Genomic DNA, 19,780 nt, shown 5'->3' on the forward strand with positions numbered 1-19,780 from the left:
TGTTCATATATTTTCCTGCGCGGGTTACCAGCACTGACAGGAAAATGACAGGAAAATATATGAACATGACAAGCGCCGATAAGCGCTTATAAGTTTCAAGCTTTCTTTCTGAATACGCCCTAAGGCACTAAATTTAAAAGTTTTTTTTGTTCTTTTAAGACGAAATCTCACTGGTGTATTTTATTGTTTGCAAAATCTTACGACGATAATATAATTTTGCTAGATGCTGAAGCGCGATGTGTTCGTATCGTTATCGAGATGGGAATTTGAAAAGCGCCCCTGCCGTCAGTAAAAGGAACTGATTTATAACATACTAGCGGCCGCCCCGGCTTCACCCGTGGTACATATTTCGCAATAAAAGGTAGCCTATGTTCTTTCTCAGGGTCTAAAGATTATCTGTGCCAAATTTCATCAAAATCGGTCCAGTAGTTTATGAGCCTATTCATTACAATCAAACAAACAAACAAAGTTTTCCTCTTTATAATATTAGTGTAGATGTACTTGTAATATTCAATATTTAAAGTTCCATAAATTTGTTTGGAGCCATTGCACCAAATTTAAGTATTTTGTGGTTGTAGCAAACCTATACATATACTGCTTTCCGAATCGGTGGTAAATTTTAAAAATATGTATTGACGTTTCAAAAGTGCTTCTCGAAGAAGTCTAATTGAATAAATAAATGTTTGAGTTTGAGTTTTGAGTTTGAGTTTGAGTTTATACCGGCTCTGTGTGACAAACCAACAACAGCGCACGACGTATTTTTTGTATAGGCCGGGAGATACTGACACACAACTTTAGGTCATTTGTAACAGGATGGCGGTTCTACAGGGGTCTTAATACGCAATGACAAAAACAAAAAGAAAAATGATGGTCAGAACGTAGGTATGGCGACCATTTGGACTGTCTGAAAAGTATGGCATGGCGATTTTCGTACATGGCTGCAGGACGATGATTGCCTGTGCAAAAATTAGCCTAGTACAAATGGTTGAATTGTTTTTTTGACGTGACAACGTCTTATAATTCGATAGAGCCGGCTGCACGCACGAAAAAACATGACTCATGCGGCGTTAACTCGCTCTGAGGCGTTCCATGTAAGGTTTGAAGTGCAAGCGAGAGCGCGGAACGAGCGACAAAGAAGCACAATCGGCCTTAAGACGTTGTCACGTTCAACTATCGTCAGTAAACCGAGTTTACAGACAACCATTTTTTTAATCAACGCATCCACGTCCGTATGGCGGGCTGTAAGTCACACCGGAAAAGTATGGCATGACACTACCGCCTACTTCTTGTTTATGCGCTATCCTAAAATTTTTGTGTTACAAATCGTTTGACTTCCGTAATTTATCCGACGAGTTCGACTAACGCTCACGCGTTCAGTCGAACTCGTCCCCCGGTACCAGCGTTCTGACCATAATTTTTCTTTTTGTCATTGCGTACTATGACCCCTGCAGAACTGGCATCCTGTTACAAATGACCCAAAATTTTGTGTCAGTATCTTCCGGCCTATAGTCCTTTTCATTTAGGATGATTCCTGTGACACTTCATCGTGTTCCGAATTACGTATTTTATGTTTAAAAAGTCAAAATAATTTTAGTGCATAATATTTTTATTTTACGGCGGCATTATTACCAAAAATATAAAAATGAAACATCTTAAGCTTATAAATCAAAAACAGTATTGTTTAGTTTAATATAATGAAAAATAAAATAAAATAACACAAAAATATAATACCTACGCAATTCGTGTACATGAAATGGATCGTTGAAAAATCATAGAGTTGGAAAATCATATAATCGGCGCCCCGGCGCCCATCTTGTGATCGTTTGTCAATCGAGTCAATCGTCTGTACGAGTACGTCAGCCTTGTATACAAGTTGCATTTTTATATTGATACTTTACGTGGTATTCTGTTATTTTTACTAATTGTTATTGTTGACTTTTTGTTGCTGTTGTTTGCTAAGTTTCCTTAGTTAATTGTTGGCGAAATGCCGAAAAAACTAATTTTGGTACTTTATTCAAATCGATTTCATTTCCATATAGAATATTATCGATTATCGGAAACAATTGATACGATTTCAGTAACCGACATCTCTACACGTGTCAATAATCGATGTGTCACAGAAATCATCTTAGGTGGAAAGGACTATAGTAGGTTTATCACAAATTTTTTAAAAAAATGTGCCAAAGGTTCAAAGTTCAAACTGACACTGACACTTGACACACTTGACTTGTCAGTTGAGATTTGAGCGTTTTTGTCAAGTTTTTGTGCAAAAATATAAACTTCAATAGCAGATAATTCTTATAAATAAAATACTTTTTCTAGTGCAATTCTATATTTCATTTTTACACATTTATATATCTAAATTATAATGTGCTATTGAATAAAATTACATACAAATCTGCAACATGGGTAAAGAGCTTAATTGCATCCACCGCTTAATCAAAAGTAATGAGCACAATACTTTGCCCAAATTATTAGAAGATCTATTTGAGGTATTCCCAGATTTACAAGATAATACTTTAGAATCAATATCTTCAACATTGATAGACTTGACGTTTTTGGAAGAAATAAAAAAGTTGACTGAAAACATTAACATCGCATTTGGGAAAACGCTTAGGGATATAAAATGTACTGTGAACGATAGTGATTTCAGAAAACACGAGATTTATTTGAGGTATGACGGTGCTAAGAAGTTACGAATAATTTCAGTGGATCTTCCTAGTAGTATATTCAAGGAGCAAATTTATAACACAATTGAAGATGTAATTACAGCCTTTTTAAAGCATACAAGTAATTTGCAAAACTATTTCAATGAATTAGAAAATATAGATCAACATTGCGTTGTTATGGAGCCCATTAAACCATTATTCAAGGATGATTATAGAAATATACGAATTGGTTTGAGTTTTTCATTCATTTATTATATGGAATCATTCATTTATTAAATTACATATACAGTGTAAACTCTATATAACGTCACTTAAGGGACCGTGCATTTTTCGACGTTATAGAGAGTGGTCGTTAAATGGAGAGAAAGGGAAAATTGCATGATTGGTCCAGAGACAGGAATATTATTTTGACATTGCCTATGAAACCATGTTATCATCGCTTGATCAAGGTCTTCATATTGAGGTTACTTCAATTTTTTGGCAGATCGTCCATCTTCTTCGGCATGCAGAATTTTTTCTTTATTTTTCTACGACTGCATTTCTGAGAATCTTCGGTATGTCAGTAAAAAAGAATGTAAACAACTACATTTTCATTGATTTCGGCAACTTAGTCAGTACTTCCTAGTCCTAGTTCCTAGTTGTAATGTCTTATTGTGGTCGTTAATTAGAGTGAGCGTGATGCTATATGGAGTGTATTATTGTATAGACAACAATATAAACCAACCAAAGTCGAGAAATCTTGACGTTATACGGAGTTTGACGTTAAATGGAGTGTCGTTATATAGAGTTTACACTGTATGTATTGAAAATTGAATTTTATCCAGATGACAAAACTTGGCTACATGTTGAAGTTACTCCAGATGGTTCAGCAACAAATGTACATTTGATTGGCCAGTCTGAAATGTGGCAAGACAAGTTACAAAAAGGTTTATTGACTTGGGACCAAGATAAGAATATTGTTGAAAACATATTTGCAATATTTGGTAAGATCTTATTTTAATTCAGCAATTTTGATGGGACACATTTTATTAGGCAAACATACTCTTGAATGAATAGTATCTATTCTAGCTAGTACAGTTTGATTCAAACTTAATGGCAGGTTGGAAGTTAACTGCTAGTACACATTTGTGCAGACATGTTTCCCACTAATATCTAAAATAGTTTTCTGCACATCAGACCATACAATGTTCCGAGCCGCCAATAAGGTTGAATCATAAAATGTGAATAAAAAATCAGCATAGTATGTAATACTAGTAAATATTTAAAGAATCATCATTTGTACTTTGACTGTTTTAGATATCAACAATCAATCAGGATCACCTAACTCGTTACCAGTAGATCCTGGTAAACAAGGTTCAGAAGATGCAACTGGCCCTATATGTGGAATATGCTTTTGTGCTCAACTACCAGATTACCCAGGACTGCCACAACCTTTATGTCAAAATATGAACTGTGATGTGTACTTTCATAAAAATTGTTTATTCCAGGTAGATTGCCTATTAATATTGTGAAGTAAAGGTACACAATTATTTAAAAATATAAAAATCAGGCTAAATTTGAGGAAAATTTTAAATAAAAAAAAACCTCTTTAAAGGTGTAATATTTCCTTACCCCTACTTTATGTAGTGTTGCCAGATGTTTTAGTAGTTTTATTTTGCAACTAGCTTCCGCCCACGACTTTGTACGTGCATCCGCGTTTTTCCCCATTCCCGCAAGAATTTCGGGAAATCCTTTCTTAGCGGATGCCTACGTCCTAACATCTACCTGCATGCCAAAAGGAAACGTCCAGTGGTTTGGGCTGTGCGTTGATAGATCACTATATCAGTCACCTTTGAGTTTTATATATTATATAGATATAATTGGTTCATAGTTTTCTGCTCATAAATGTAGGTAATTAATTAAATTAATAACATAATATATATAAATTGTTTTAGTGGCTTGTTGCATGTGAAGGAGGTCGTCCACCGGCATTCGGCGTGATAAACGGAAGCTGTCCAACTTGCCTGCAACCAATATCATGCAGTGAAAAAGACTGTTAAATATGAAATAATTTTTAAATAAATACCTAAACCAAAACAAGTTATTTATATTTTTAATTTTATAAATTCATGGCTGAATGCTTTACACGCCAGTGAGAGTTTTCTGAATGAAAATAAAAACAAAAACTACGTACATAACATCAAAACAAATGAAATGAAATAGAGTAATATTTTTATTCATTTCCTTGTCTGCCAGCTCGTGTCGGCTGACTAGCTTATTGTCTGTGTTATTGTCGCGTGGATCCACTCTTTATGATATTCGGGACAGAGCAATGCAGGAATACGACGACAGGCATTGTTCTATTTAGTGTTAAATTGCAAGTTGCAACACTATAGTGTACCTATATATTAGTTATTGCACTTTATATTATCGCTTCAGAGACTATCTCTGTTACAAATTTCATCAAAATAGGTTTAGTGTTTTAGGTGTTATAAACAGACCGATAAAGTTACGAACGCATTATCTACAACTATAATCAGCATTTGTTATTTGTCTGAATATCAAGTAACAGATCTATAGGATAGATTTGATAAGATATCTATAATAATTAATGTAAAGGTGAAGAGTTTGTTTGAATGCGCTAATATCAGAAACGATTGGACCGATCACAAAAACATTTTTTCCGTTGGCTTTGTATATGAACCTTGAGTTCTATAGGCCAATAAATAAAAATAATATGAACCACGTGCGTAGCCGGAGCGAACTACTAGTCTGCGTAAAGTTATTATACATAAAATGTAAATTGACAACAACTGATCAATATTGCTTAGCATTATTAGACATTAGTTAAAATTTTCAGGTACATCATATAAAAATGCTTAAAATAAACAAGCAAAATTATATATTTTTTTGGTATTGCAATGAATCATAAAATATTTGGTAGGTAGTATATGTTATTTTACCATTACTTATTGCTAATTAAAGTACTTTACAGGCTTAAACGTTAGAAAGTTAAGCAATTTCTGTATAAAAATGTAAAAGTGATTAAAACTCAAGTTGCATTTACTTTTTTAATATTATTAAAAATTACGTAGACATATCTTGCGGTTACATAGAATAATTCTGTATAAACAATGTTGCAATTAATGCTTGCACCAGTTTTTAGTGTTTTACTCGGTGATAAAAACATTTTCCTTATAATAAACAGCAGATAGCATGGCCATTACACCCTTTTCACTAAGAACTTCTTAAAGTAGTAACGTAAACAATATTTGGGCATAAAAAGGATATAAGATTATCCCATGAGCAAAGTTTGTGTGTAACAAAGTAAATGCATTATTACTAAAAACAGCTTTTTTACAAAGAAGACAGTTGTCTTGGGTATAATCTTTTCAAATTGCCATGTAAATGTAAAAAGTAATATGTTGACTACATCACAAGAGGTATTTCATCACAAGGCTATGACTGGTTCAAAAGTGCGAGTAGTGAGACTTGTACTGGAGCCTGGTGCTTCACCCCCTTGTGGTCCACTGTCTCGACCAATATTCTGAAATTAAACCATAATTTTCTTACAATATATTATTTTATAAGTCTTTAGACAGAGATCACAGATTTATATATGTCAAAACAATAATTATTAATTTTTTGTGCTTTAAAATGTGATAATATATCTGAAACTAGTTCCTGAATGTAGTTTTAATATTTATCTGTATATCTCAATGTTAGTTTAAAATGTAATGAAATGTAATAGGTTTCTTATTTGACTCTCAATATATGTAATTCTTTTTTATTCTGGATACTTTGTGGTAATTAATCATGTACTATATATTGATGAAATATATATTATTTTCAATTCAATGCTCAATTTGAATGATACTTAAAATAATAACAGGCTTGAGGATCAAAAGAAGCAACAAAAAATAAATGAAAATAGAAATTTAAACATGAGGCAAAGAGAAAACCAACCATTTCCATATAAAATTAGTTTAATAGTTTTCAGTGTCATGAAATTGTTATATTATTTACAAATATGTTATACAATTTTGAGTTAAACTAGATACTGTAATGAATATTGAATTCATATGACTTAAAATTAAATTATATCTATGAGATCTCTTCAACATCCATAAAACCTAAATGACCATTTCATTGTTAATTATATTGAAGTGTCTAATTAAGAGAAGTAATATTTACCTTGACATGTATTTGATTTTTTATCATGGCAGCACGTAAAATCAACATAGAAGTTCTTCGTTGGTATTCTTTGCCCATTGCTAAACTCTTTTCAAATGTGGTACTTCTCTGATCTACATCTTTAGCATACAATATTTTATTGTGTGAATCAATGCGAGCTTGTATTTGGCCTTCCAGAATCAACTGCATCAGTTCATCTTCGAGAGCATTAACTGTCCGGTTAAAAGCGGCAGCCATAAGGCGCATGTCCGCTGAGAGATATGGACTAAAGTACTGAATTAATGCCCTGTTCCTTATTTGCATATAAAGAGAATTTAAATGAGGCGCTAAATACATATCTAAGAGCAAATTGTCTCTTATCTCATCTAGTAATCTTAAGCAGGAAGCATATTTAGATTCATAGAACTTAAAAATTATGTCACGTAATTGTGGTTCTAGTTCTAAAAATAATTTAAAAGAACTACTAACTATAACTTGCTTCTGTAATTCAGAACGATCAAAAGTAGCAAGCGCACACAGGCCTCCATAGACTGCAACATTGTTGCTGCTAAGAAGTTCGGGGTAATCACAATGGTCAATACTTGCTGCTAGAAAGTGTTTTGCTGCAGATTTATATTTCTTTGTAGCAAGTTCTGCAAGCCCAGCAGCACATTTTAAGCGAGTTAATATAGCCTGATTGGAATCTTTTCCAGGCGCTTCATTGAAGTCTGGTGTACTCTCTGCTTTGGAAACATAGTTGAGCACATGAGCCCAATTTTGCAAATATACAGACACCTTAACTACATTGAGACACATCATGATTATGTGTTTACCACTTGTACAGTAATCTCTTGCTCTTGAATAGCATTTGAGTGCGCTTGTCAAATCACCACAGTCTAGGTAATGATCTCCAAGATCATCATGTCCTCTTCTGATACTTTCCTTTATAGAATTTGTTTTGTAATTTTTTAAATCTGTATCTAATTTTTCCAACTTGATGGCAGCCTTTTTGGTTTTTGACTCAACCCACATGGTGTCAAGAACTGGGATATCTTGAGAGCCCATTTGTACAGCAACATCGGGGAGTCCAGATGTTGCAATTGCTTCTGCAAGCTTTTTATGAAGTGTTTGATAAAGACTTACATTATAGGTGGTCATTACATATGATATAGCCATTTTAAGGGCTTCTAATCTTAACGATGGACAGTGATCTGCTACGAACATTAATCTGTACAACTTCGCAAAGCCGGTATACGAGGCAGCATAGGTTTCTAGATCTAATGTAGGGTTCTCGACCACATAGCATTCTGTTTCATTATTTTCATTGTCCTCAAGTGGAACGTCCACTTGCATTGGTTCCGCCGTATTCTAAAATAAAGAAGATATTAATTAATATTAACGTTTGCTCAATCGATTGATTTCATGTCTAATGATTTTACTTACCATTTCAAACATCTTATTTGTAAATTCTTATTATACAAAAGAAAATACGCGAATTCCACTGTCAACGCAGGAAACCAACCTAGAACACAACTTATCGTTTATTGTTCAACATTTGAGCAGATTTTGGTGCTTCGGCTATTGAGTTATTTTAACTATTATCACAACTAAGTCGATTATGGCGTAATGATTTTGCTATTTAAAATTATTATCAAAATACCTTTATCATTACGTTTCTTTTTTGCAGCGGCATTTTTCTTTTTTTTTGACGACGATAGCTTGGTGTTGACAATTAAAAATTTCAAAGGGTACAGATAAAATATAAACGGAAAGTGAACATTTGGTGAACATTATTAGAATGTGATTAGAATATTGCTTGAATATTGGGATAAGTCGGGTAATTATGTTTTTTTGCATTAACCTATTTAATATAAACTACTAATTAACTGAACAGCTATGTTTATAATATGCCTAATTTTGTTGACTCAGTCATTATTTACCAACTCTGAGTTGGTACGTGCATTGACATAGTGATAGAATCTTCTTATTATTGTGATGAATGATTAGAAAACATTACAAAATCAAAATAAAATGCGGCCAATCTTCTCACTGAGGCCAACTGAGGCAGATCAAATTAGGCTATAATTCTTTTTTTTTTTTGACGTGACAACGTGTTATAATTCGATAAAGCCGGCTACACGCACGAAAAAACATGACTCATGCGGCGTTACCTCGCTCTGAGGCGTTCCATGTAAGGCTTGAAGTGCAAGCGAGAGCGCGGAACGAGCGACAAAGAAGCACAATCGGACGTTGTCACGTTCAACTATCGTCAGTAAACCGACTTTACAGACAATTATTTTTTTTGTGTCTCCTAAAATTATAATTATTATTCTAATAAATTAGAGGCATAAACTTTTATTTCTTCTTCATATTATTATTAAGAGAGATTACATAACCCTTATTCAAACGCGAGCCTGTGGAGGAGCTAACAAAAAAGTAAGATACGTTCCTGGGTAATTTTGGGTCGTAGATTTCAAAAATACACACAAAAAAGGGGTTAGTGGGGGGGAAGTACCCCTTTTTCGGTGGGAAGTATATATCCCGTCATCTGTTCTCTCTTGTAAAAAGTTTGGATAGGTGGGAACTATAGCTCCCAGTGTCCACTCCAGACATCAATATTTTAAAACACTAGTTAGTTGCCCTGACTCCACTTGTGAATTTAATGTTATCGTAAAAAATTATAAAGATCAAGTTTTTTAATAAAGGAGGTGAAAGTACTCATCAATGCAAGTTTATTTTACTGAGGGAAGAATTCGGGAATTGAAAAATGAATGACTTCAACATAAAAATGGCATTTTTCTAAAACAAAATAAAAACAATAGGTAAATACTAATGTATTGAGTTAAGATTTCTAATTATCTGATCAGGAAATAACGAATAACAATAAATAAGTTGCTTATACCAACTAAAAAAGATTTTTTAGACACACAGATTTTATATATAGAATTTCTGAATGTCGTGTGCAGTGACGAACACTGGGATGATATCTTCCCACATAAAGACTTAATTTCAATCGACTCTACCAAGGTATAAACGAAAGATTCTGGGCATATTTTTACGTTTCACGCAACCGTTATATAGTCTAGTTTACATAGCTAGAACTCAAATCTACTTATCTAATTTTTTTTGAGCACTACACCAAAAACTAAAAAATAACGGTCGTTTTCGGCTGCAAAATCACGTCACCTGACTTTGACGTGTGTTTACCATGACATGTAATAATTCTCTGAAAAGTGTTTCCATGAAAAAAAGTTCTCTGAAATGTTAAGATTGCGTAGATAAATATTACACTGCATTAGGTTTAAGCATATAAAAATAAAACACGATTTACTTCAATCTGAGACGTGGGAAGTATAGCTCCCAGCGTTTTAATAAGGGATAATATTAGGTATTTAACATGAGGTAAAAGTACGCAAAAATTACAAGGTTATAACTTATAACTACTAATACCCTACTACTATTACAAGTAACTATTCTCTAATCTGTGCTATTACTGCTGGTGATGATTTTTTTCAAAGTTATTCACCTTTTATTCACTTCTAGCTGTTCCGCGTGGTTTCACCCGCATTGCTCCGTTCCTGTTGGTCTTAGCGTGATGATATAATATAACCTATAGACTTCCTCGATAAATGGGCTATCTAATACCGAAAGAATTTTTCAAATTGGACCAGTAGTTCCCGAGATTAGCGCGTCCAAACAAACAAACTCTTCAGCTTTATAATATGTAGGTATTATTAATGTTAGTATTAGCACAGTGTATTAGTATATTAGTATAGATTATATAAGCAGCTACCTCCACTTTCAAAAGGATAATTTTTGGCCTTAGAATACATATTTATGTATATATTTACTACGAACAACATTACCTACTTGTAGAATTACATAATATATCTAGCATAAATTATGGACTATTAAAAACATATTCGTCTGAGATTAGCGCAAACAACACTTACGCAAAACATGATATGACTAAAGATGATAAACATAATTTTTAGTTATTAAGGTTTTATTAAATTTTACGGACATACATATTTAGCAGGTACTTTGGGTATTTTAGCACGCAACATCCTATAAAGAAGCGCAACCCCGCATGCGCCCTTTGCATTGATTGTTTTATAAGATGTCAGGATGAAATGTAGTAAATGATAAATGAACTTGTTGTATGTTTATATCTGGTATTGTTTGAAATGGTAAATGTAATAATTATGATGAGTAAAATGTGTTATTTATTTATGATAACCGTAGTCAAAGACCTGATTGTTCACAAGAAAATACACAACATGGGTAAGAAGTTAATATTTTTGCTACTATACATATATTATTAAAACCTCACATTTAACAGTAGAACAAAAGCGATTTAAATATAATGTATTTGAAATATTATATCTACCATAATTACCTACGTAAGAACTGATTTTTATATTATATCCTGTAAATATTTTTGTTAAGATGCTTTAATTTTGAAATTATATTATTATTTACATTATTTACTGTCTTATTAAATCTTGCTTGAACTCTGTTTCAAAATTAAAAAAAAAAATAATAATAAGGTGTACAGAGTTAGCTACCTACATGTTATTTAAAATATTTCTAGATGCGATAACGACTATTAACGATCTGACGTCAAAACAGAAATTAAACTAGGTAATTAAAATTTAATTCAAGATTCATTAAATTTTCAATTTAATAAAATAAAATCCAACTGTAGACTGTATTAAAATTATAAATGTTGAATAATTATTATTTAAATGAATAATAAAGCTTAGTAAGGACGGAAATTTGATTATTGATATCTATTGGTAAGTATATGAGAATAGATATTAATATAAATTTTAGAGTCAAAATAAAAATTAAAGGAGTTTTATTTCATACCTATACTTATAAAAATTCAAATCATCGTAATTTATTTATTTGACGAGCGTCTGAATGGGAGAAGAATCATTGAACTTCAACACTATCAGAGAAAAAATTATCACAAATATTTGTTGTAGACATGTTGTAGATAATATTGTTATGCAAGATTTCGTTGGACTTCCTATAGTCGTTTGGCGCGATAAAATTGGATAAAGAATGACACTAATATAGAAAATCTATTGTTAGTAAATTATGTTTACAAAGCACAGCGTGCGTTAACTTGGCGCTGAACGTGATGTTATTTATATTTAGTAATATACGCGTACTTTAACCTGATGCATGTCGAAATAAAATCTTGTATGATACATAATATAAAAATTTGTATCGTTAACGATATATCGAGTGTAGTTTTTGTGTGGTTAGTGTTCTACTATTAACAATTATCAGTAATTTTTTATGTCTTGTTTATCGCATATTGTGGATATTGTTATAGGTTGGTGGGTGGGTTCCCTAGCGGCTGGATAGAAATGGTAACTTTTAAGAATTTAATATTCTTGATTGCGGTATATTTATCCTATTGTGAAGGTGGCGAGACAGCGAGATCTGAAGAGGCAATAAATAACCGACCGATAATTGGAGTTTTATCACAAGAGCAGTCGAGACATCTTCATTCAAAATTTCCTGATGAAAACTATACAAGTTACATAGGAGCGTCATACGTGAAAGATGTGGAAGCAGCGGGTGCAAGAGTAGTACCAATATTGTAAGTAAAATGTTTCTAAATATTCATACTAAAATTACACAAGCTGCTAACATTTGACGTCGAAGTTGCCTTTTTTTCTCAAATCATAAGGTAACATATTACTTATCCATTCTGGTCCTTATTAAAAAAAAATTACTCAGGTTTATTGGCATTTATACGAGATGACTTGTCTTTTGTACCTATTGTTTTTGGCAAGTCCACAGGGCAAGTCCTTTAATCAACCGCTTGAACTAATAATAATATATAATGCAATTATTTTCAGGATTGGAAAAAAACGCGCCTACTACGAAGATCTCTTAAAGAAAATTAACGGGTAGGTATGTTTGCAATCGAAGTTTTCATATTTATAACTCCATCATGTCAGTTAAATACCTAAGAATAAATTTTTAATTTTTTATTTTCAGAGTCCTTCTGCCCGGTGGTGCAACATATTTCAACCAATCGAATGGTTTTGCTGATGCTGGCGAGCATATTTATGAAATCGCTAAAGATATGAATAACGCTGGTGACTATTTCCCGATATTTGGTACATGTTTGGGCTTTGAACTATTAATAATCCTTGCATCTGGACGGGGAAGCAAAGAGAATAGAGTAAAATGTTACTCTTTCAGAAATTTGCCTCTAAACTTTACAAAGGGTAAGTGAAAGTCGATATAAATATTGTTATTAAAAGTTCACATAAATTAGCATTCTCAGCTCAAATTTTACGATACGACAATCACAGATACACGATTTAACACCCATTAAAAATCACTCGAGTTACAAATTGTTTTTTGATGATATTATTAATTTATTATTTGAAGATCTCAAGTAAAACATATTAGTTATGCTCTTTCTTTCTAATACACACTTCTAACAAGGTGAACATGTAGGTTCTGTTTTGCGTCTGTTGCCTAGTTTTCCTAACATTGTATTTAGAGAATAAAGAGTAAATAATATTGTATATACAACGACACAATCGTATTTTAACTGTAACATTGGCTACTAAATAATAGTCACAAGTTTGATATGTAGGTATTCTTATCTTAATAAAATGAAAGTCTTTCTCTCGTTTTTAGATTTCCGTACCAGTAAAATGTATAAGGATGCTTCTAATGACGTTATTAATATACTTTCAAGTGAAGACGTCACTGTTAATGCTCACCAATATTGTATTGTCGATGAAGTAAGTATGTAATTACCCTTTAGATAGATATAAATTGAATAAATACAGTCAATAGTCTTTTACTCTTTTATATCGATCATAACTGACCAGCAAACCGGTGTTTGTAGTGACCCTACCTTCAAAGCCAGAGGTAGTGGTTTCGATTTCCACCCGGGGCATATGTTTGTGTGATGAACATAGATGTTTGCTCTGTGTCTGGGTGTTAATTAGGTATCTATATAAGTATTTATGTAAAATTATATAGTTAATATGTAGATTTTCATAACACAAGTGATAGCTTAGCATGGGATCAGATTGCGCCGTGTGTGAAAATTGTCCTGAAATGCTTATTTATTCAATAATAACTAATAACTTATCATGCCATAATGAATGCATAGTCTGTAAGTAGATGAGCAGAGTAATAGAATGCGGAAGACAAGTGTATTTAAAACATTGTTTCTGTTTTTTTAGAATTTGATTTCACATAATTTGACGAAGGATTGGCGAATCACATCACACAGTAAGGACGATAATGGGACTTCATTTATTGCGAGTGTTGAGCATATCAGGTAATATAATATGTAAATGTACTTTTATTATCAAAACAATAAATTAATCATAAAGCGTACATTTTTGTCTATCGAATATTTAATTGATACCATATTTTGTTACCCTATACCCATGCCCTATACTTTACGCTGTCTCTCAATGTACCTGTTATATCAATCACGAATTCGATTATGTTCTAGAATGTTTTATCACAATTGATTAAATTACAGGTACCCTTTCTATGGCGTTCAATTTCATCCAGAGAAAAGTGCGTTCGAGTGGAAAGTATCGAAAAGCTATGCGCATACCATGAATGCTGTAAAGGCAAATCGGTATTTCATGGATTTCTTCGTTAATGAATGCAGGAAGAATAACCATAGGTTTTCAAGTGTCAAAGAAGAAAACGAATATTTAATTTATAATTACATGCCTAAGTTTACGGGTGCGCTTGGTAGCGCGTATCAACAATGTTATTTCTTTGAGCCTAGAGGGGTGCAATCTGAAGAATTGATAGTTAATAATAATAAAAGTGATATGTATGAGTCGTATAAGACAGATTTATTGTAATGTTTGTACTAATTTTTATAAGATAAGATCTTTCAGCATTGATATTTATTTATTTATCAAATGTTTGAATGTACTAAATCAAATGTTGTGATAAATTCTTATGTTATTGCAGGAAGGCGGCACTTAACGATTTTATAAATATTGTGTAATTAATTACTTAATTACAAAGATAAGATTATTAGTTTAATTGTGTAAACTGTAGAAATTATGCTTAAATGTATATTTTGGCTTGGTTCTGGCGATTTTCTTGTTAGTGATACCTTGTAATACATATATTAATAACTCAGGCCCCGGAATCACAGACACAATAGAAAATCTATTGTGTCGTGGACTGATAGGGCCGTTCGGGGCTCAATGGGTTAAAAGAAAACTAATTTTATTGTACTGATATCCAATGAACATGTTTAAAATAAGATTTTGTTATAAAACCCATCATCTATTGAATATTAAGAGACGTAGCTGTATCTATCTAGTCATTCCCCGATTATCCCAACACGAAATTATTAAAGCCATGTGCAAATGAATAAAAAATAAATAGCAACGCAAAAGAATTTTTATTTTTCCTGATCGTCATTTTTAACACCCACATTTTTTATAAATATTTAAGTACGCACATATTAGATTGAAATTAAATTTGACTTACCTATGTTTCTTGAAATGATTTTGAGTTTGAATTTTATTACCACAATATAAATATTATCTTAACCCATAATATCTTCTCGTTCAATTTTGAGTGATTTTATCAAATATTGCTATCTGTTTCAACATTCCAGCTTTAGTCGAAGACTTCGCCGAACGTTTAGATATTTTTAAAGTTTTCGTTCATATTTCTCTAGATATTTTATCCGAATTCGCGCTCCTATTAGAAAATACCATACCTATCTACCATCTATCGTATGATAAAGTTGAAGAGTCTTTCTCTGTCCCTATGTCCCTATTTATATATGCTTAAATCTTTAAAAGTACGCAACGGATTTTGATACGGTTTTTTTAATAGCTTTTAGACAAAGCGGACGAAGCCGCGGGCGGTAAGCTATAGTTATAGATAAATGCCAATTAAATGATATGGATCATACATGTCTACATCAGATAAGATTAATATAAAAGGTAAAGTTCAGTGGATGAGTATTGATTTGGTAGATACAATGAAAATGAAACGTTTCCTTCTTTTCTTATTTTGTTTAATTTTAAGCTGTGAAAGTGCAGTTATAGTGAAAGAAGTAAGCACTGCGAATCAGGAACTAAATGAACGGCCTATTATAGGAATATTATCACAAGAGCAATCCTTCTATCTTCATGGCAAATTTCCTGAGGAGAATTATACCAGTTATATTGCAGCATCGTATGTGAAAGATGTAGAAAAAGCTGGTGCAAGAGTAGTGCCTATTTTGTAAGTTATCTGTAACAATTGGTATACATAATTATGTTTAGAATCAATTCACAACGAATAAAATAAACATCTGTATTTTAGTGTCGACATGTTAGATTAAAAAAAAAAGTTACGTGCCCTAAAGTTAAGTAGGTACCCTACATAGTTCCCAAGCTCCCATAGCGCTCAGGAGTTGGACAGTGATAACTTCCTTTCAAAAAACTAGGCAATAGATTCATCTATTTATATTTATAAGGTATTGGTTAGGTTAATTTAATGTGATTTTTCAGAATAGGTAAAGATAGAAACTACTACAAGGAACTCATGAAAAAACTTAATGGGTAAGTTTTCACTTATAATCATTATCTATACTAATATTATAAAGCTGAAGAGTTTGTTTGTTTGTTTGTTTGAACCCGCTAATCTCGGGAACTACTGGTCCGATTTGAAAAATTATTTCGGTGTTAGATAGCCCATTTATCGAGGAAGGTTATAGGCTATATATCATCACGCTGCGACTAACAGGGGTGGAGCCACGGGGGTGAAACCGCGCGGAGCAGCTAGTAATTAATAAATTATTTTCTTTTATCACAGAAGAGAGAGAGAAAAAGTGAAGAAGGAAATACTTTAACTAAACCTTGATATAATACATACCTACCTAATCCTGTTAAGCTGAAAAGGTTTGATTAACATTATAAATAAAAATTATTATGCAATACGTAGATGGCAGTATATAGCAACGATCGAAATCGTTCATTTTTGGATAATCAGATAGAAAATTTGGTACATCATTGTGTTTAAAAATTAAAAATCAAAGCTGACTTTTTATTTATCTACTTAAAAAACATTTTTATTTAATTCAGCGTATTATTCCCCGGCGGCGCAACGTTTTTCAACCAATCAAATGGCTATGCTGATGCTGCTCAGCATATTTACGAAATAGCGCAAGAATTCAATGATGCGGGCGATTATTTCCCTATTTTTGCGACGTGCTTAGGTTTCCAGCTTATGATCATTCTGGCATCTGGAAGAGGAACAGTGGAAAACAGGTCGTCATGTCGTTCATTCACTAACCTTCCACTTGTCTTTGCTTCAGGTAGTTTTCGTGCCTACTATTTTTTATAAATAATCATTTAGTTAAAGTTTTACCCTCCATTTTTTATTACAGAATGTTTTGAACTTCTAAATACAAAAACTAAGTTTTAAATATTTTTATTAGAAATCTAGTAAGACTAAATGTAAAAAAATACTGGACCTATATACTAGTAATATTAGAATCCGCCCTACCACTGAAATAAAAAATTGAAATCGTCAGTTAATGTCTACACAAGCATATTATAACATACTTTCAGACAAGAAGGCAATTTGTTAAAAATATATTACAGTCGAATTGAGAACTTCCTCCTTTTTTTGAGGTCGGTTGAAAATAAAACAAAACTTTTTTAAGGTTTATTAAAATTAGTTCCAAATTTTGCTGTAAAAATTCAGTGGTAGCGCAGAGTTTAATAAAACAACGAACATAGAATAAATAGGTAGAAGTGGGAATCATGTTGTCTCTAATTCTAGGGAATAATTATTTTAAACAACTATTTTTTTTTCAATTTCAGACTTTCGTAGCAGCAAAATGTTTAGGGATGCTCCAGAAGATATGATTCACATTTTAGCAAATGAAAATGTTACTGTAAATTACCACCAATATTGCATACTCGACTCCGTACGTACTTTTATACTATACTGTAAATATTAATAACACATTTTTGAGTAACAAAATGACCACATCTAAGTACTTATAAAATACGTTGATCTATGTATATGGATGCGTATGTTAATTGAAGGTTTTCCAAATAATCTATAATGATCTTCTTATGATAACAATTTTCAGAATTTAAAAGCCTACAACTTAATAAATGATTGGCGTCCGACATCTTATAGTTACGATGATAACCATATTAAATTTATTGCAACATACGAGCATAGACGGTAAGATTATGATATTTACTTTTTGTCAACTTTCTTATTTTTATTTCTAAGCCTTGGCAATGCTTTTTGAATTTTTTTTGTGCCGTTTTTTTTTTTCAAATACATATTGACCGTTTTATGAATGTATTTATTCATACTTTGTTTAGTTAGGTATTTTAAAATAAAACTTTATATAAAATTATAGAGTTAGCTTTTATTTTGGCAAGTTTGATCGTTTAGATGTTTTAGATTACAGAGTAAAATATTTGAATTTGATAATATTTATATATGTATCGATTTTAATAATTAAAGTTTTAACAGTAATTATAAATGTAAGTCTTATGAGCATGAGATGACACTATTAGCTCCAATAACTCTCAATAAAAATAAAATTGACAATATAATCGGTTCAGTGTTTATATACGTCTATTTTCATTTGCATTAAAAGTTTATTCGTTCGTTTATGTTTTACTTTTCCTAAATTCATTTTAAATTTTCTAGGTATCCCATCTACGCAGTGCAATTTCATCCAGAAAAGAGTTCGTTCGAGTGGAAATTGTCAAAGCATTACGCACATTCGATAAACGCTGTAAAATCCAATAGGGTGTTCATGGATTTCTTCGTGTCCGAGTGTAGGAAAAACACTCACGCATTTGAAGATGCAAGCGAGGAGAATAAATATCTTATATATAACTATCCAGCGGTATTTACTGGAGTCCTTGGCAGTGCTCACCATGAATGCTACTTCTTTGAGCCGAGAGGAAAAGTTTCCAAGTGATATGTTGATTGTGTCAAGCCTATGAATAAACGTGACTTAACATTTGATTGCTATTGGTTTAAATATTTATTCTTTCACCAACATTACATTATTTTTATATACGGTAGGTATGTAAAAAATGTAGTAGGTAGGTATGTGTCTGCGTCTTGCGAAGTCACAGATCATGATATGATTCAGTTATTGAGTGATATGACCATCCCTTCAGTTTAATTACTCGCAGTTGGCCCCTGATTATTCTATACCAAGCAACGCTACGATGAAACACTCTTATCGAGAAAGAAATCTTTTTGTACATATTATAAGTACTGCTAGGTCATACAAATGTTAACCTGGTTCTTCGTAAAATCCAAACTGTTGATGAACTCTACAAGGTAATATTTTTATCTCAATATACAGAGTTGGAACTACATAGTAAAGTTCAAGTCTGCGTTAAAATGTAGCGCGTCCGCATTTTAAAATGTAGCAGCCCTTCTGGCTAACATTGAGAAACACCACACAAAAGAAAAAAAATAGTAAAGTTTCATATAACAGCCGTACAAATAAACGAGTTATAACATTTTATGCAAAGAATAAACTAAGAATAAGGAAAAATCATACAAATAAACACGGAATAAATGTAACCTAGTATAACTTCGTAATAAGTATTCATACTAATGCTATTCCGTCCTTATTACGGCTACCACCCTAGTATAAGTCTGACATAACCGAGTTATAACATATCTTTTAGTACATTGTGCTGTGTTTTACAAGTTTTAGAAGCAATTTTCAATCTAAATTTGAGATAATAGCAATGAGAGTAATACAAGAAGTAGAAAAAGTTGAGCACATTAATAATTTCATTACGTACCTATTGAAATGGAAAATTTTGTATGAAATGTCAAAATATACGAAATTATAAAAAAACCCTTTTGATATTTATAATGATTTATTTATTTACAACATGCGCCAAACCATACATACATAAAACTTATTTCTA

General features: G+C 32.1%; 4 protein-coding genes across 6 annotated transcripts; 3 read left to right on the forward strand and 1 right to left on the reverse strand.

Annotated features, from left to right (window-relative positions):
* The first annotated feature begins 2,217 nt into the window (after positions 1–2,217).
* On the forward strand, positions 2,218–4,752 carry Fancl (E3 ubiquitin-protein ligase Fancl). 2 transcript variants are annotated; one of them, XM_089701544.1, is made up of 4 exons: positions 2,218–2,790; positions 3,494–3,652; positions 3,966–4,156; positions 4,604–4,752. In XM_089701544.1, the coding sequence occupies exons 1-4, from the start codon at positions 2,406–2,408 to the stop codon at positions 4,706–4,708; spliced, it is 840 nt and encodes a 279-aa protein (XP_089557670.1). In that variant the 5' UTR covers positions 2,218–2,405; the 3' UTR covers positions 4,709–4,752. The 2 variants fall into 2 exon arrangements, with proteins under 2 accessions (XP_089557670.1, XP_089557669.1); XM_089701543.1 differs by having other exon boundaries at positions 2,219–2,898.
* A 953-nt stretch (positions 4,753–5,705) lies between these two features.
* LOC149484043 (COP9 signalosome complex subunit 1-like) lies at positions 5,706–8,539 on the reverse strand. Its single transcript, XM_089701542.1, is given in 4 exon segments — positions 5,706–6,107; positions 6,109–6,195; positions 6,843–8,189; positions 8,265–8,539. Coding segments are annotated over 4 exon segments (1,476 nt in total). The 5' UTR covers positions 8,277–8,539; the 3' UTR covers positions 5,706–6,077.
* Positions 8,540–10,955: 2,416 nt separating this feature from the next.
* Positions 10,956–15,236, forward strand: LOC149484044 (gamma-glutamyl hydrolase A-like). Of its 2 annotated transcripts, none has more exons than XM_089702050.1 (7): positions 10,956–11,105; positions 12,261–12,438; positions 12,701–12,751; positions 12,843–13,075; positions 13,497–13,603; positions 14,054–14,151; positions 14,362–15,236. In XM_089702050.1, the coding sequence occupies exons 1-7, from the start codon at positions 10,964–10,966 to the stop codon at positions 14,696–14,698; spliced, it is 1,146 nt and encodes a 381-aa protein (XP_089558176.1). In that variant the 5' UTR covers positions 10,956–10,963; the 3' UTR covers positions 14,699–15,236. The 2 variants fall into 2 exon arrangements, with proteins under 2 accessions (XP_089558176.1, XP_089558175.1); XM_089702049.1 differs by lacking the exon at positions 10,956–11,105 and adding an exon at positions 11,986–12,093 and having other exon boundaries at positions 12,169–12,438.
* Positions 15,237–15,847: 611 nt separating this feature from the next.
* Positions 15,848–18,832, forward strand: LOC149484045 (gamma-glutamyl hydrolase-like). Its single transcript, XM_089702051.1, has 6 exons — positions 15,848–16,088; positions 16,358–16,408; positions 16,931–17,163; positions 17,675–17,781; positions 17,950–18,047; positions 18,528–18,832. Exons 1-6 carry the CDS (start codon positions 15,850–15,852, stop codon positions 18,802–18,804), a joined length of 1,005 nt encoding a protein of 334 aa, XP_089558177.1. The 5' UTR covers positions 15,848–15,849; the 3' UTR covers positions 18,805–18,832.
* Positions 18,833–19,780: the final 948 nt, after the last annotated feature.

The sequence above is a fragment of the Colias philodice genome, chromosome 12, assembly GCF_061535455.1.
Source record: "Colias philodice isolate Cphi_HAF_F1 chromosome 12, ilColPhil1 Martin Lab GWU primary, whole genome shotgun sequence".
Lineage (NCBI taxonomy): Eukaryota > Metazoa > Arthropoda > Insecta > Lepidoptera > Pieridae > Colias > Colias philodice.

What these genes read in the sequence shown, in the direction of transcription:
- Fancl (XM_089701543.1), top strand. Translation starts at nt 2,406, where the DNA reads ATGGGTAAAGAGCTTAATTGCATCCACCGCTTAATCAAAAGTAATGAG. An exon ending in TTATAGAAATATACGAATTG is followed by an intron (nt 2,899 to 3,493) that starts GTTTGAGTTTTT and finishes AATTTTATCCAG; the next exon opens with ATGACAAAACTTGGCTACAT. An exon ending in ATAAAAATTGTTTATTCCAG is followed by an intron (nt 4,157 to 4,603) that starts GTAGATTGCCTA and finishes AAATTGTTTTAG; the next exon opens with TGGCTTGTTGCATGTGAAGG.
- LOC149484044 (XM_089702049.1), top strand. Translation starts at nt 12,011, where the DNA reads ATGCATGTCGAAATAAAATCTTGTATGATACATAATATAAAAATTTGT. An exon ending in TCGAGTGTAGTTTTTGTGTG is followed by an intron (nt 12,094 to 12,168) that starts GTTAGTGTTCTA and finishes ATATTGTTATAG; the next exon opens with GTTGGTGGGTGGGTTCCCTA. An exon ending in GCCTCTAAACTTTACAAAGG is followed by an intron (nt 13,076 to 13,496) that starts GTAAGTGAAAGT and finishes TCTCGTTTTTAG; the next exon opens with ATTTCCGTACCAGTAAAATG.
- LOC149484045 (XM_089702051.1), top strand. Translation starts at nt 15,850, where the DNA reads ATGAAACGTTTCCTTCTTTTCTTATTTTGTTTAATTTTAAGCTGTGAA. An exon ending in CTCATGAAAAAACTTAATGG is followed by an intron (nt 16,409 to 16,930) that starts GTAAGTTTTCAC and finishes TATTTAATTCAG; the next exon opens with CGTATTATTCCCCGGCGGCG. An exon ending in TCCACTTGTCTTTGCTTCAG is followed by an intron (nt 17,164 to 17,674) that starts GTAGTTTTCGTG and finishes TTTCAATTTCAG; the next exon opens with ACTTTCGTAGCAGCAAAATG.